Source organism: Ochotona princeps, chromosome 33 (assembly GCF_030435755.1).
Source record: "Ochotona princeps isolate mOchPri1 chromosome 33, mOchPri1.hap1, whole genome shotgun sequence".
Taxonomy (NCBI): Eukaryota; Metazoa; Chordata; class Mammalia; order Lagomorpha; family Ochotonidae; genus Ochotona; species Ochotona princeps.
In genome coordinates, this window is record NC_080864.1 from 922,397 (window position 1) to 936,236 (window position 13,840).

At 64.0% G+C, this 13,840-nt stretch overlaps 2 protein-coding genes across 4 annotated transcripts; both read right to left on the bottom strand.

Annotated features, from left to right (window-relative positions):
• Window positions 1-183: 183 nt before the first annotated feature.
• On the bottom strand, window positions 184-4,020 carry EPOR (erythropoietin receptor). Its single transcript, XM_004595757.2, has 8 exons — window positions 3,623-4,020; window positions 2,580-2,715; window positions 2,296-2,474; window positions 2,033-2,190; window positions 1,708-1,861; window positions 1,518-1,605; window positions 1,050-1,137; window positions 184-923 (listed from the first exon to the last, which is right to left on the bottom strand). Exons 1-8 carry the CDS (start codon window positions 3,717-3,719, stop codon window positions 312-314), a joined length of 1,512 nt encoding a protein of 503 aa, XP_004595814.2. The 5' UTR covers window positions 3,720-4,020; the 3' UTR covers window positions 184-311.
• A 1,884-nt stretch (window positions 4,021-5,904) lies between these two features.
• Window positions 5,905-13,721, bottom strand: RGL3 (ral guanine nucleotide dissociation stimulator like 3). 3 transcript variants are annotated; one of them, XM_058658035.1, is made up of 20 exons: window positions 13,471-13,721; window positions 13,031-13,147; window positions 12,218-12,441; window positions 12,038-12,091; window positions 11,682-11,896; window positions 10,977-11,125; window positions 10,674-10,889; window positions 10,380-10,483; window positions 10,198-10,282; window positions 9,642-9,698; window positions 9,472-9,558; window positions 9,353-9,385; window positions 9,146-9,267; window positions 8,473-8,568; window positions 8,312-8,371; window positions 8,102-8,198; window positions 7,362-7,520; window positions 7,150-7,264; window positions 6,153-6,316; window positions 5,905-6,007 (listed from the first exon to the last, which is right to left on the bottom strand). In XM_058658035.1, the coding sequence occupies exons 1-19, from the start codon at window positions 13,513-13,515 to the stop codon at window positions 6,198-6,200; spliced, it is 2,154 nt and encodes a 717-aa protein (XP_058514018.1). In that variant the 5' UTR covers window positions 13,516-13,721; the 3' UTR covers window positions 5,905-6,007; window positions 6,153-6,197. The 3 variants fall into 3 exon arrangements, 2 of the variants coding, with proteins under 2 accessions (XP_058514018.1, XP_004595815.2); XM_004595758.2 differs by having other exon boundaries at window positions 5,911-6,316; XR_009244471.1 differs by lacking the exons at window positions 5,905-6,007; window positions 6,153-6,316 and having other exon boundaries at window positions 8,477-8,568.
• Window positions 13,722-13,840: the final 119 nt, after the last annotated feature.

Consider the following 13,840-nt stretch of genomic DNA (forward strand, 5'->3'; position numbering starts at 1 on the left):
CAAGCCCTTGTACCATGCTTCAGGCACCCTTCTGGGAGCTGGGGGGGAAGTGGAACACCCGGGATTTGAACAGGTGTCCCACCGCTCACTCCTTGGCTGTTTGGGAGGGGGGTGACACTGAGCCCAGGGTTCCTGGAGGAACAAGGTCATCATAGAAAAAAACCTATCTTTTATATGTATATATGTACAAAAAACTCCACTATACATAACAATAGCACGAGGTTGAGTTTCCCTGAGCTGGACGGGTTGGGGAGCCCCCTTCAAAAGTTCTGGTTCCTCTGCCCCTGCCCACGCACCTGCAGGTTTCCGTCCTAAGAGCAGGCCACGTAACTGGGGGGCGGAGGCTTGGAGGCCGGCCTGAGGCTGTTTTCATAAGGGTTAGTGTAGGGGCCGGCCTCCGGGGAGCCCCCCGAGCTGTAATCAGCAGAGATGCCCGAGTCGGATACCACCAGATAAAGATACTGCAGGTGTGGCGGGGTGGAGGGCAGCTCAGGGGCCGGTGCCCGCGGGCGCAAGAGCTGGGAGCTGGGGTCCAGGACGGTGTATTCGAAGCTGCCCGCGGAAGCCCCTTCCGGCCTGGGCTTCATGCTCAGGGCCCCCGAGGAGGAGCACGAAGACACTTCGGAGCCTTCATCCACAGCTCCTAGGTCGGCACCGTCTCCGGGCCCCGACAGGGCTTGGCTGGGCGGGCACCGGGGCAGCAGCCACTTGTCCAGCACCAGGTAGGAGTCCTGGGCGTGTTCGCTGCCCACTGGCTCCAGCAGGGGCCCCACGTCATCGTCACTGCCGGCCTCTGGCTCCACGGCCTGCACCGCTGCCCCCCAGCAATGTTCAGACAGGACTTCCAGGGGGGCCGGGGGGGCCTCCACATCGGGGGTGCAGGGGTTCCACCAGCGGCAGCCTTCATTCTGGTACAGCCAGAGCTAGGGAGAGGGGACCGAGTCACCCAGGGACCTGGGCAGCCCTCAGGGAGGAGCCATTCCTGGGGTGGGGTCAGCCCTGGGGGAGGGGGTCAGCCCCCGGGGGAGGGGCTCCAGCAGATCACCCACCTGGAAGTTTCCCTTGTGGACAGTGAAGAGACCCTCAAACTCACTCTCGGGGCTTGGAATGCCAGGCCAGATTTTCTGCTTCACAGCCCTGCGAGACCCGGGGGGGGAGGGGGAGACACACACCTGTGCCATGGGGGGGGACACACGCACCCCCACCTCAGCTCCCAGTCTTGGGGGACACAGCCACTCCTGGGGTTCTTCAGGTGTTAGGGACCCCTCCTCAAGGCTCCTCCTAGCACCCCTCCAGTTGTCCCCCATCCCATCTCTGGACTGGGGGTCGCTGCCCACTCCTCACACATCCCTGCTGCCTTTTAAAACAATCACTCCTTCCTGGAAGCCTTTTCTGACCATCCTGTCCCTCGCGCCCCACCCGTCTCCCCAGAAACCCGAGCAGCGAGGGGCCAGAAGGCAAACCAGGGCACAGGCCATCTGGCCGCAGCGCAGGGAACGGGCCCTGGGGAGGCTCACCGGCGATGGGACAGCATGGCCAGCACGCCCAGCAGCAACAGGATGAGCACGAGGATGAGCGACAGCGTCAGGATCAGGGGGTCCAGGTCTGGGGCCGGGGAGGCGGGCAGGAAGTCAGGACGGGGTGGTAGCGGGCTCAGCCCCGGCCCTCCCCAGCCCTCCACCCCCCTGCCCCCCAGGCCCCTCTCACCGCTGGCGGTCAGCAGCGCCGCAGGCTCGGACCAGGCGCTCCAGAAGCCCCCGAAGCTGGGCTCGGCCATGCGCGCGCGCACGGCGAAGGTGTAGCGCGTCCCGCCACGCAGGTTGCTCAGCACGCACTCTGTGCGACCCTCCAGGACCTCCACCTTTGTCCAGGGGGACCCGGGCTATCAGAATCTTGAGGTGTGGCCAATGAGAGAAGGGGGCGCCACCCAGGAGGACTCAGGGCCAGTCAGGGCAAGGGACAGCAAGAACTAGGGTATGTAAAGGCCCGGGCAGGCAGCATCAGGGGCAGTGTTTTTTGGGGGGCAGCTCACCCTCTGCACCCCGCCTGCGCTGCTGCCGGCAGAGACGTCCACCTCATAGCGGATGTGGGATGTCATGGGTGCCCGGGGCGGCGGGTGCCAACGCAGCACCACGTGGCTACCCTCGTCGGCTTGTCTAGCCAGCAGACCTGTGGGGGCGTCCAGGAGCACTGGAGGAAAAGGGGGTGCGGAGGGCCAGGTGATGGGCGGGAACCTGAGGCCTCGCCCTCCACCAGCACCCACCCCCGCCTCTTCCCCTGGACAGGTGCACGTACCCACTTCGTTGATGTGGATGATACGGCTGTAGCGCTGAGCGCCCGAGGCCACCGCCGTGACTCGCAGCTCCAGGGGCACGAAGCTGGACGTGTCGGCCGTGGGCAGCGAGCACCAGAAATGCACGGTGCCGCGGGCCGTGGCCGTCTGGTGCAGGCGACATGGTTTCCAGGGTTCTCCCCTGCAGTGGTCAGGGAGAATCAGTCGGTGCACCCACTGGGGGGCTGGAAAAGGGGCGACCCAACCTTCCCACCCCGCGCGCGTGACCATGGTGCCACCGACTCACTCCAGCTGATAGGAGAAGCTGTAGTTGTCTGGGCCCACCCCGGCCACGGCCACTTCTTCCCAGAAACACACCAGGTCCTCCAGGCGCTCGGTGAAACACAGCAGGCTTTCTGTCCCGCGGGCTGCGAGCAGGGCCGCTGCGGGTGGGGGAGGACGAGGGGGTGCAAGGTCAGGGCAAGCCGAGCCCCCTCCTCCTTCGAGCTCCCACCGCCTGGACCACGCGATAAGAAAAAGGCCGGGTCCCGCCCTCTAGCCCTGGAGGGAGTGGCCAAGGGGGCTGGTTACCCCAACACACAAGCATACACGCGCGGGCTCCCCAAAACTGCCTGCGAGCGCACAGGTCTCCCCGTTCCCAGCCCCTCCACCGCATACACCTGCCTGCCAAGGCGCAGTGACCCCGACGCCAGTGTCCCGCCCTGGCCTCCCCCCAGCCCCCTGCGGACGTCCACGGCCTTGGACAGTGTGTGTGTGTGTGTGTGTGTGCGCGCGCGCGCGCGCGCGCGCGCGCCCCGGCGAGCGGCCCCTATCTGCCCCCGCAGGCGCCCCGGCCGCCCGATAGCGCCAACCGTGCCCTCCCGGCCCCCCGCCCTGCCCTGCCTGCGCCTGGGGCCAGGCCCGAGAGCGCCCCGCTGGGGCACACCGTGCCACCCACTGCGTTGCCAGAGGTGGTGCCTGGGGGGGGACCCACCTGGTCCCGTGGACCCCTTCTCCTCCAACACCCCTTTCAGAGCCAGGGGTTGGAGGTGGGTGGGAGGTGGAGGTCTCCCCCACACACTCACTTAACCGCTTCCAGGGCCAGCATACAAATCAAGTGGGAACTTTATCCCCACCCGCCTGGGGACGAGAGGGTCGCAGAACTCTGCCCTCAGCCCCCCACCACGACCACCACCGGCACCGGTACCCAGTTTGGGGCTTCAGACACCAGCACGGCACCCCAAGTCTCCTTCTGGCTGGCTGGGGGGTGGGCGGTGTCCCAGGTCTTAACCCCTAGGCCAGCCCCCCAACATCGCCCTGCAGAATCCAGCGTGCACCTGCTGTCCTTACCTTTGCTTTCCAACTTGGGGTCCTGGAGGTTGGGAGGGGGCGCCCAGGCAGCCCCTGCGAGCAGGAGGCAGACGACCAGGGGCCAAGGGCGCTCCATGACGCACCCTCCGCGCCCCCCTACCCTCTGCCGCCCCTTTCCAGGGGCACCAGGCCTGTCTCCCCTCCACCCCGCCTCCCCGAGGCGCCGGCCCACAGCTGGGGCAGCCAGCACCTGCGTCCGCCGGACACAGCTGGCCGAGGCCCGGTGCCCCAGGGCGGGCGGGCTGCGAGCTCCCCCCAGGAGGCGGGGCCGAGATAGGGGCTCCCCGGGCTGCCGAGCGCACGCCGCGGGTGGAGGGCGGGATGCAGGGCGCGCACGCCGGCTCGTGCGTCACACACTGGGCGGCTAACGTGAGTACCGCGAGGTGACTTTGCCTTATCTGACCAGCAGCCTTCTCATCTGTGAAAAAACATCTACTGCGGTGGTGCGTCAGGAACATTCCAGAAACCCAAGCTCCTGATGTTATCGTCAGCATCTCTTCCTCCTATCTGCAAATCTAGTCAAGAAAAAAAAATTTTTTTTAAGTCAGAACCAGACACTGTGGAGGGTTAAGGCAGGACATGGGGGCTCAATATGCACAGGCTTGCAAAATTACACCCTTGCCAGCGTGCTAGACTGTACTTGGGCATGTGGGGTTGTGGTGTATATGGAAAAAGTGTGTGTACACATTTCATTTTATAAACAATGTGCAGTCTTTCAGATAAGGATGAGGGCTCAGTTACCGTACAACACAGCAGTGCACACCTGCTCCGCTTCGGCCCAGACGAACCAATCGCAGCGCGGGCATTCTCTGGGCCGGAGACTAATTGGTTCAAGACCGACGTGGGACCACGAAGGGTCCAATGAGCGCTCCTGCTGGGACTTTACCTGAAGTTGCTGGTTTTCTGTTGGATGATGGGATGGGCAAGTAGAGTAGGACGGTGGAGATAGCCGGGGTTGGGGAGCCCAGTGCCTTTTCCAACTGGTCCTACAGTAGGTGTTCCTTGGAGCACGTGCCCTGGCCCCACAGAAAGGAAACTCACTTCCTTCTGGGAATGAGCGACCTGCTGAACCCCAGTTCATGTCCACTGCCACCACAGCTCGCAGCTAACCCTGCCTGGGAGGCAGCGGACAGCGGTTTAAGTCCTTGGGTCCCTGCCACCGATCGGGGAGACCCAGGTGGAGCTCCTGGCTGTGGCCCCCAGCCGTGGCAGGCATGTGGGGAGCAAACCGGAGATGGAAAAATGTCTCCCCACCACCTCCTCCTCTCTGTGTATCTGACTTTCCAACAATAGCATAATAAAAATAGAACCTTTAGGAAAAAGGACTTACATGTTTTTATTTGAATGACAAAGTTAGAAGAGACAAGGAGATAGAGATTATTTCTCTGCTGGCTCGTTCCCCAAATGGCCGCTGGGCGTGGTCCCGGCCAGAGCCAGGAGTCAGGAATTTCACCCGGGTCTCTGATACAGGTGGCAAGAGCCCCTAGCACGAGGGCCAGCTTCTTCTGCGTCCCCAGGCGCATCATCAGGGAGCTGTGTGGGAAGTGGAGCGTGCAGGACTTGAACCAGTTCTAGGGATGCCGGCTCTGCGGGCGGAGGCTTAGCCATGCTCTGCACACCACAGCGGCGGGCCCCATCAACGACTGAGGTTGGGGTGGGAGGTGAACGGTGGGTAGCCGCGTCGGCCAAGCCTGTCTGAGTCGGGGAATGACCTCTTTCTCTCCTGCATCCGACGGTGCCTGAAGCCAGACCCAACGGACTTTTCCTTGACACAAGCCATTCCTTCCCCCTCATGCTTTTAAAGAAAAAACTACTTCTCTGCAGGTCTGACCACTTGACCAGAGAAAACCCAGATGAACCCAAGGAGGCACAGGTGCCCCTGGGGATGCCCAGGGCGGCAGGAAGGAGGGAGAGGAGGTGCTCGGACCAGAGACGCCGGCAGTGGCTGTTGACTGGTCATCTGGTGGAATTTTATTTACTCATACAACGGGGATAGGAATGGGGAAGAGGTCGCTCTTATCGCTGCGGGAAGAGGAAACGCTGGCCAGCGTCCGGCCATAACTCTCCCTCCCTCACCCGACGTCACCCAGGGCTGCTTCTATGTGTGCGTGTGTTTTGTTGAACTTGGGCCCAGGTGCACAGGTGGAAAGCAAACAACCCAACTCCCAAGGCGTCCTCCTCGGGTCACCAGCAGGTGGGTGTCTCCCAGGAGGGCGTGGCCCCCCAAGCCACACCCCCTGCGCTGTGTGGATTGGGGACACCCACAAGGCTTTTCTATGCCCCTCGCCCAGGGGGGCTGACACCTGTGGGATTTGGGCAGGATGCCAAGGTGCCAACCACAGGGCTGGGGTTCATGGGCCCAAGCTGCGGGAGCAAGGGGGTGGGATTTGCAGTGTTACAAGAGCCAAGACATAAACAATTGCCCTCTGCCCCTCCCCCGGAAGGGGTGGACCGTGGGGTTCTCTGTCTCCATGGTGATGACAGCCAGATCCCAGCCTGTTCCCCCCACCTGCCGATGTGCCTGTGTCTCAGAGAGAGGCAAGACAGGGCAGGCTCAAGTTGGGGAGCCTGAGGGTGCGGGAGGGGCCCCCTGCTTCCGACGCAGCACGAAGTCCCCGGGGCTGCTCGGACGCATGGCATAGAAGACGTTGGCATTGTCTGGAATCAGGAGCTCTGCAAAGGAGTGGAGACGCGCTGAGGAGACCCGTGCCTCCCCCACAGATGGTCCAGGCAGCTCCCCCTACCGCCCTCAGGAGGAGCTGCACAGCCTTGGGGGTCTCCCAGCGAGCGCCCAGCCCTCCACCCCCCAAAGCCCAGACAACCAAGGACTCTCGCCAGCAACAAGCCCAAGCCACCGTTTTCCACCTGTACCCCATTCCAAGTTCAGACGCCAAACGTTACTAACTTGAGATCCAATCACCTGGCACACTGCTGGGCCTGGGAGCCTCTCCCACCCCAGGAACCTCAGGAAGACAACCTTGGGGCCCGTAATGTGGTGCAGGGCGTCAAGCAGCCACCTGCAGCGCAGGCATCCCACAAGGGCGCCAGTTCGAGTCCCGGCTGCTCCACTTCCCACCTAGCTTCCTGCTAACGCACCTGGGAACCCAGCAGCGGAGGACGGCCCAAGGACTTGGGTCACTACTAACTCTGTGGACAGGAGACATGCGTGGCCTTCCTGGTCCTGGCCACTGTGGTCATTTGGGAAGTGAACCAGCAGGTGGAAGATGCTTCTCTCACGTGCATGCTGTCTCCCTCCTTATAACTCTGCCTTTCAAATTGATCTTTTAAAAAGGACACCCTTAGGTGTCCCTGTCCCTCCCATAAGCAGGGACGCATCATAACCGCGTGTGACTGCACCACGGACACGTTGCAGCCACCGACGCGCTCTGCCCTGCCTCACGGGGATCTATGCCGGAGCCGCCTCCAGGGGGACCCTGCAGTCCCCCGACAGTGACCTCAGGCTTCATTCCTGCACACCCACTGTCCCCAAGACTGGCTCCACTCACCCCTGTCCCCCGACAGCACTTGAGAGAGCTGGTAGTCCCGGGCCTGGCTTTCAGGGACGTTGTGTTTCTGTAGGGCACGCTGCACCACGCTGGGGGCTTTGTCCTGACTTGTCAGCTGGGAGGGAGAGGGGAGGGGAGGGAGGGAGGTAGGACCCCAGTCCCGTGGGCTCCTGGCAGCACCCCGACTCCCCGCCAGCCGGCTGCGTCCTCACCAGGATGCTCCGGTACAGGTTCCCGTGGTCGTTGTCCAGGCTGACGCGGATGACTCGGCACCCGGAGGCCTGCTGCTGGCCAGCGGCCAGGGCGCTGCGGCCGCTGCTCAGTGCCAAGGTCAAAGACTGCGGGCCTGGCAGGTCGGTGCTCCAGGGCAGCTGTGGGCAGTGGAGGGCAGCGAGGAGGAGGAGTGGCTGCTGAGGGGTGGGCGGCCAGAGGGCCCCTCTGCCAGGGACGCAGCTGGGGGGGGGGTGTGCGCTCGTGCAACTCTGAAGCCACAAGATTCACACACACACGCCTGTCTAGACTGCCGGAGCCCGTGCAGGTGGCTCACTCCCAGGTATAGAGAGGAGCGCATGTCCGAAGGGTATACTCACGGCCCCAGTCAGGTCAGCAGGTAACTCCAACCCCCCATGGCTTCCAGGGCACCCCCTGGCTCATATTCCCAGCCCCACTCCCATGCCTGCCTCCCAGAATGCGGGTTCCCAGGAAGCACTGTCCCCCAGGCCTAAGCCAACCTGGGGTCACAGTTGCACCCTCCCCCTACCCCCCACCCCCAGAAGCCACACGAGCCCTCGGACCGGCCCTGGGAGAAGCTCTAGGCTCCAAAATACAGCCCTAGGGCTTGGGCTAGTCTTCCGTGCTGTGCGCATGCCTGGCCCTGCTGCCCCGTCCCACCTGTAGCAGCAGCTGTCATGGACCACACACACACACACACACACACACACAGGCTCCGCACCTTGGTGCTGCCATCCTGGGGTCCTGGTGAGGCTGGGGGGCTCCTTGGAGGTGGGTCCTTGGCTCTTGGACTCGACGGGGGGGATGTTGGAGACAGACTGGGGGAGGGGCAGGGCAGGCAGAGCTTGGAGTAGCACGGATGCCCCTTTGCTCGCCCAGACTTCCCATCCTGCCCCCTCTTGTCCCTTTCCGCGGGGGGCGGGACGCTCACCTGGGGCTGGGTGAGGAGGGACTCCCGGCGAGAGATGAGCTTTTTTCTCGGGACAGCTTCCTACGCGTGGGGACCGAGCAGGGCGTGGGGTCAAGGCCAGACATGGCCCTGGCTGCCTCCCCTCTCAGCCCACTGCTGCTACCTCCCACCCGGACACTCACGCACTGAGGCGCTTGGTGAGGCTGAAGCGTCGCCGGACATGAGGGGAGCTGGGGCAGGACGCAGCTGGGGGCTCGATGACACGGGAGACCCGGTAGCTGAGGGGGCCAGTACGAGGATGGAGCGGTGTCAAGAGGACCAAGCAGGATATGAAAAATCAGGAGTCTATCAGGGGCTGCCGTGCCTGCATCCCTTGCGGGTGCCTGCTCAAGTCCTGGCGGCTCCACTTCCCACCCAGCTCCCTGCCTGTGGCCTGGGAAAGCAGTGGAGGACGGCCCAAAGCCCTGGGACTCTGCACCCTGTGGGAGACCTGGAGGAGGCTCCTGGCTCCTGGCTTCACATTGGCTCAGCTCCGGCCATTGTGGCCACTTGGGGAGTGAACCATGGATGGAAGATCTTTCTGGCTCTTTCCTTCTCCTATAACACTCCCTTGTGGCAATGGGTCAGTGGCCGAGGTCAGATGGTCAAGGAGGGGTCAGAAACGTGGCCATGCATCAGACAGGGTCGGAAAGTGGGGCAGAGGAAACAACGCGGGTTGGTGACACGCTCAGGGTTCTGGGTACAGTCGCTGCACAGTGAGACTGAGGCTGAGAGACAAGGAGCTCCAGCGTGGTTGCACACAGCAGGAGGGATCCCGGGTGAGCCGTCGGAGGGGCCAGGCCACAGGACAGTCACCTCTGCTCCTCGCTGAGCTGGCGCTGGGCACGCAGGGCAGCCAGGACAGCCGGGCGGGGACTCAGGCTGTGGCTGCGACAGCGCCTCTGTAGCTGCTGGATGCGGGACAGGATCTCCCACTCCTGTGGAGGGGAGACAGACGGGGAGCCCCTGGGACCCCGCCCCGCCTCCCCTCAGACAACACCCCCTCCCCACGAGCCCACTCACCTTCCTCCTCTTCTCAAAGTTGATGAGACCCCCCTGGGAGACAAAGTGTGTCAGAACTGGAGTTTCTGAGGTGGGGGGTCGGATGGGGCGGTCAGTAGGGGTCAGGGTCAGGGTCAGACCTCCAACATATCCGGCAGGGCTGTGTCCAGCATGACGAGGTCCGTGAGAAATGTGCCGAGGTAAGGGACAGGCCCTGGGGACGGCTTCTGCAAAGTGCCAGCTCCTGTCACCTTCAGCTGCCACCACCTCCACGGCCCTCCCTGGGGGGCTCTCTAACCCCAACACTCACTGTGGTCAGGCTGCCTTGGGGGGCGCCGTCTTCTTGGGGTTCCTCCGTAGCCTCCTCCTGAGGGCAGAGAGGGGGAGCGACTCTGGGGTGGCGTCTGACCCAAGGGTCACCAGGGGCATCCAGCTGCAGCTTTCAGCCAACGGGAGCCCCTGCCATTCATGGGGGAGGCTCTGACGATGGCCCCAGGCAGCAACCCCACACCCCCAGCATGCAGGCGTTTTGGGGTGCGAGGGGTAGGGTGCACTAGCATCGAGTGAAATGAAAAAGCTGGAGCCTGACCACAAACCAAAATCCAACATCGATTTTGTTGGAGGAGTAAGTCAGGCATTTGCAGTGTGTGAGCCAGCAGGGCACGCCAACACAGGGTCCCTGCACGGTACGGGACATGGGGGCATGAGGGGGCACAGGGCGTGGGCAGGCCGTTGGGGTGCCTGGCGAGGGGGCAAGGCCGTGGGGTGCCTGGCGAGGGGGCAAGGCCGTGGGGTGCCTGGCGAGGGGGCAAGGCCGTTGGGGTGCCTGGCGAGGGGGCAAGGCCGTGGGGTGCCCCCAGCTCTACCTGGGAAAGGATCGCTCTGCAGCTGACATGGTTGTTCTCATCGGAAAAAATCTGCGAGAGTTTCCGGAAGGTGGACAGGGGTTCCCTGGGGCGACAGGAGAGCGTGGGGTTCAGGGTCAGGGCTGGTGGAGTGGGGTGTGGTCATGGCAGGGCCGCTGGAGCGGGACGTGGCCAGGGCTCACCTGCTCACCGCCGCCCAGCTGTGCTTGAGCCTGTAGACCGGGTTGCACTGCAGGGCCGACAGGATGGCACGCAGCGATGCAAAGTTTTGCAGCTCACGGCAGCGCTGCAGGCCCGGCAGAGGCGCGGGTCAGACCCCAGAACCGACCCTGCCCCACCAGCCGTCCAGGAGCCCCGCTCCACGCCTTGCTCCTGGCTCCAGCCCCCTCGCCTCAAGGACACCCCCACCACCCACAACACGTGCTCTCGTCCTCCTCCCAGCCCCTGGCGCCTGCCACCCACAGCCCAGCACACACCTGAGCGATGCGGATCCACTTCTCGATGTGCAGGGCCCTCTGTGCGGCCGTCTGGCCCGGCGCCCCCAGCACCGAGCCCAGCACGCAGCCGGTCACCATGTTGAACTGGGTCACGGTGGCACGCACAGTGGGGGCCACACCTGCCGCCCCGGGCCGGTCCCGCTGCGACCACACGGAGCCCAGGCACTCGCAGGGTCGTACGTGTTGGAAGAGCTCCTGGACCAGTGAGGTGGGGGTCTCCGGCACAGCCCTCCCCTTCCGACCTGCTCCTGCCTTCCCCCCTCCCCGGGGTCCCGGCCTCACCACATCCAGAAGGGTCAGCTGCTCGGCCACTTCGTCCACACTGAAGTCCAGGAGTTGGGGACCTTCCGGTGGGACCGCTGCCTCCTCTTCCTCGCTGCTTTCGGGGGAGGCTGGGCTTCTGGGCTGGGTGGCTATGTCAGGGGCCAGACCTCAGAGGGCAGTTACATTAAAGAGAGGAGAGACAGAGAGGAAGATCTTCCATCCGCTGGTTCACTCCCCATGTGGCTGCAACAGCCGGAGCTGAGCCGGTCTGAAGCTTGGGCTCGGGCTGCTGCTCCTGCACGCATGTGGGAGACCCAATGGGGCTCCAGGCTCCTGTCTACGTGTGGCTCAGTGAGGCAGCCATCTCGGGCAGTGAACCAGAGGATGGGTGATCTTTCTGTCTCTCCTCCTTTCCTTAAGTCTGCCTTTTCAATAAAATAAATGTTAAAAAACAAAACAGCCAGCACATTGGTTAAGATGCCAGCTGCGGTCACACAGCCCAGATCCACGTCCACGCCCAGCTCCCTGACCGTGGGTACCCTGGGAGGCAGCGGACAGTGGCTGGAGGGCTTGGGTCGCTGCCTCTCAAAGGAGGAGACCCGGGTGGGCACCTGACTTCACGCGGATCCAGCCCTGGCAGGCATACGAACAGGAACAAGTGGGTGGGTGATCTCTCTCTCCTTGTCAACAAAACCCTAAAACACTGCACCCCCCATCTCTCACCTGCCCACGTTGGGGGCTTCTCTTCTTCTTGCTGTTCTTGCTCAACTTCCTTCAAAAAACCTTCCAGAAGTTTCTCTGCATCCTGGGCTTCTGGGCTCCCTGGAGCTGCCCAGCTCAGAAAAACCTGGACCTTGGCCAGGTTGGAGTGAGCAGGGGGTTCCCGGAAATCCTGGGGGTGGTCTCGCAGCCAGCAGCCCAGCAGCGACACCACGGCCCTGACCACAATGGGGCAGGACTCAGAGCCAGGCCTGGGGCTTCTGGAACCTTCCAACCTTGACTTTCAAGGGCTGGGGGACTGACCCTCCTCTGGGGACCGTCCCTCTCCCCGACACACTTCCAAAGCACGGGGTGCTAACCTCAAGTTCTTGTTGCAGCCCAGATCCTGTCCCCGTAGCCTCTTCAAGTCCTGCCTGTTAGAAAGCCCCACCCCTCCAGTCAGGTGGGTGTAGGGACCAGACCAGGGGCTCTAATGGAGGACAGGACCGGGAGGGGCGTGGACCCAGGAGGGGATTTAAAGTTACAATATCCCTACTGACCCAGGAGGTGGTGGCGGTGGGGGTGGCGGCAGCAGAAATCCCAGAACGCGGCCCGTGGGCACGAAAGCCCGGTGGGTGGCCAGGAAGGCGGGCACGAAGCCAGGGTCCTGTTCACGGTCTCCGGACACAAGTTCCCGCAGTAGCCGCTCCAGGGGCGCAGCCCGCAGCGCACGCACCTTGCTGGTGCGGTAATGCAGGAAGGTTTCCGGCACCGCAGGGGAAGGCTGGGGGGAGCAGCAAAGGTGGGAGTGGTGGGGGAAAGAGCACGGGCTGTGGAGGAGCCAGCCCTCCTGGAATGCGTGACTTGGTCCTGCCCACAAATGACCCCTTGTAAACCTTGGTCCTCCCTGGGGGGCCACCCCACACCCCATTCCTGCAGGTATCTCTCAGCCCCTTCCTCCCCACCTCTCACTCTGGCCGTTCCCGGGGCCCCCACCTGTCCTCCCAGCTACAGCCCACTGCACCTGCCACCCTCCCCCTCCCCACCCCCTGCGTGCCATTCATCAACCCAGGGGCACACGGGGCCACCACCACCTTCCTGCCTTTCCATTCCTTACCTTACTGTCTCCCCACCCCTCATCTACCACGCACCTGGTCACCCCCAGGCCCCCTTCCAGCCTCACCTGGTCACCCCCAGGCCCCGCTCTTCCCTTCAAGCCCCGTTGCACCTGGCAGCCCAAGTTCAATCACCCCAGCCTGTCTCTCAGGCCTTGGCACTCAGCCCCACCCTCACCTGGCCGCCTCCCCCACCCCACCCAGCACCCTCACCCTGCACCCCACCCCACCCAGTGCCCCTCGCTCTGCCGGCCTCACCTGGCCGCCCCCGGGCCCTTCCTTCCCCCGGCTCAGGTGCTGGCTGCGCTGCCGATGCAGGGACACGCTGTACACCGCACCGTCCTCGGTCTCTTCGCCCCAGTCCTGTACGGGCGCCTACACGCGGATCGGGCTCAGGGATCCCGGGGTGGGCTTCCACCTACTCCAGCCCGGCCTTTCTGCTGGAGTCTCTGGGATCTGGAGTTCCCCTTGGGGGGGTCCCTGGGCACAGCCTAGCACCCCCCTTCTGTGCTGAGACTTCTCCAACCCACCCCTGAAGACCACCAGCACCCCAACCCTGGCATTACCGAATCCCCCAGATTGGGGAACTTCCCCCAAAAAGCAGGGGTGCCAGGACCTGGACACCTGACCTGGAGTTCTGGCCGGGAGGTGGGGTTCACTGGGGAGATGGGAAGTGCTAGCACCCTGGGGCGCCTCACCAGGGCGAGCTCCCTGCCCGAGCGGGCGCCGGCTGACCGCTCCATGGTCCGCGCTTCTCCAGCTCCGCGACGCCGCTGAGTGAGCGAGCGAGGCGGAAGCGCCAGCGGGCAGGGCAGGGCAGTGGGCAGCGGCAGGTGGCAGGGGAGGCGGAGCCTGGCCAGGGCGTGAACCTGTGGGGCTCTCGAAGAGACCTCAGGGAGGAGTCTCGGGAGGATGGGTGCCCCTCAGGGGACACCTCTGTCCCCAGGCGTGGGTGGGTGAGCTGGCAGCGAGCAGGGGCGGGAGGGCCGAGGTGTGGCCGCGCAGGGAAGGGGCACTGCTGTAGGTGGGTCACTCTTGGTTGGGAAGCAGCTTGCCTCCCCCCCCCCA

Coding starts and splice junctions, on each gene's coding strand:
- EPOR (XM_004595757.2), bottom strand. CDS start 3,719: ATGGAGCGCCCTTGGCCCCTGGTCGTCTGCCTCCTGCTCGCAGGGGCT. Junction 1,862..2,032: donor GCGCAGGCGGGGTGCAGAGG/GTGAGCTGCCCC, acceptor CCCTGGACAAAG/GTGGAGGTCCTGGAGGGTCG. Junction 1,606..1,707: donor GGCGCTGCTGACCGCCAGCG/GTGAGAGGGGCC, acceptor CCCCGGCCCCAG/ACCTGGACCCCCTGATCCTG.
- RGL3 (XM_058658035.1), bottom strand. CDS start 13,515: ATGGAGCGGTCAGCCGGCGCCCGCTCGGGCAGGGAGCTCGCCCTG. Junction 8,569..9,145: donor CAGCTCAGCGAGGAGCAGAG/GTGACTGTCCTG, acceptor TGGCCCCCTCAG/CTACCGGGTCTCCCGTGTCA. Junction 7,521..8,101: donor CCCAGGATGGCAGCACCAAG/GTGCGGAGCCTG, acceptor CACTGCCCACAG/CTGCCCTGGAGCACCGACCT.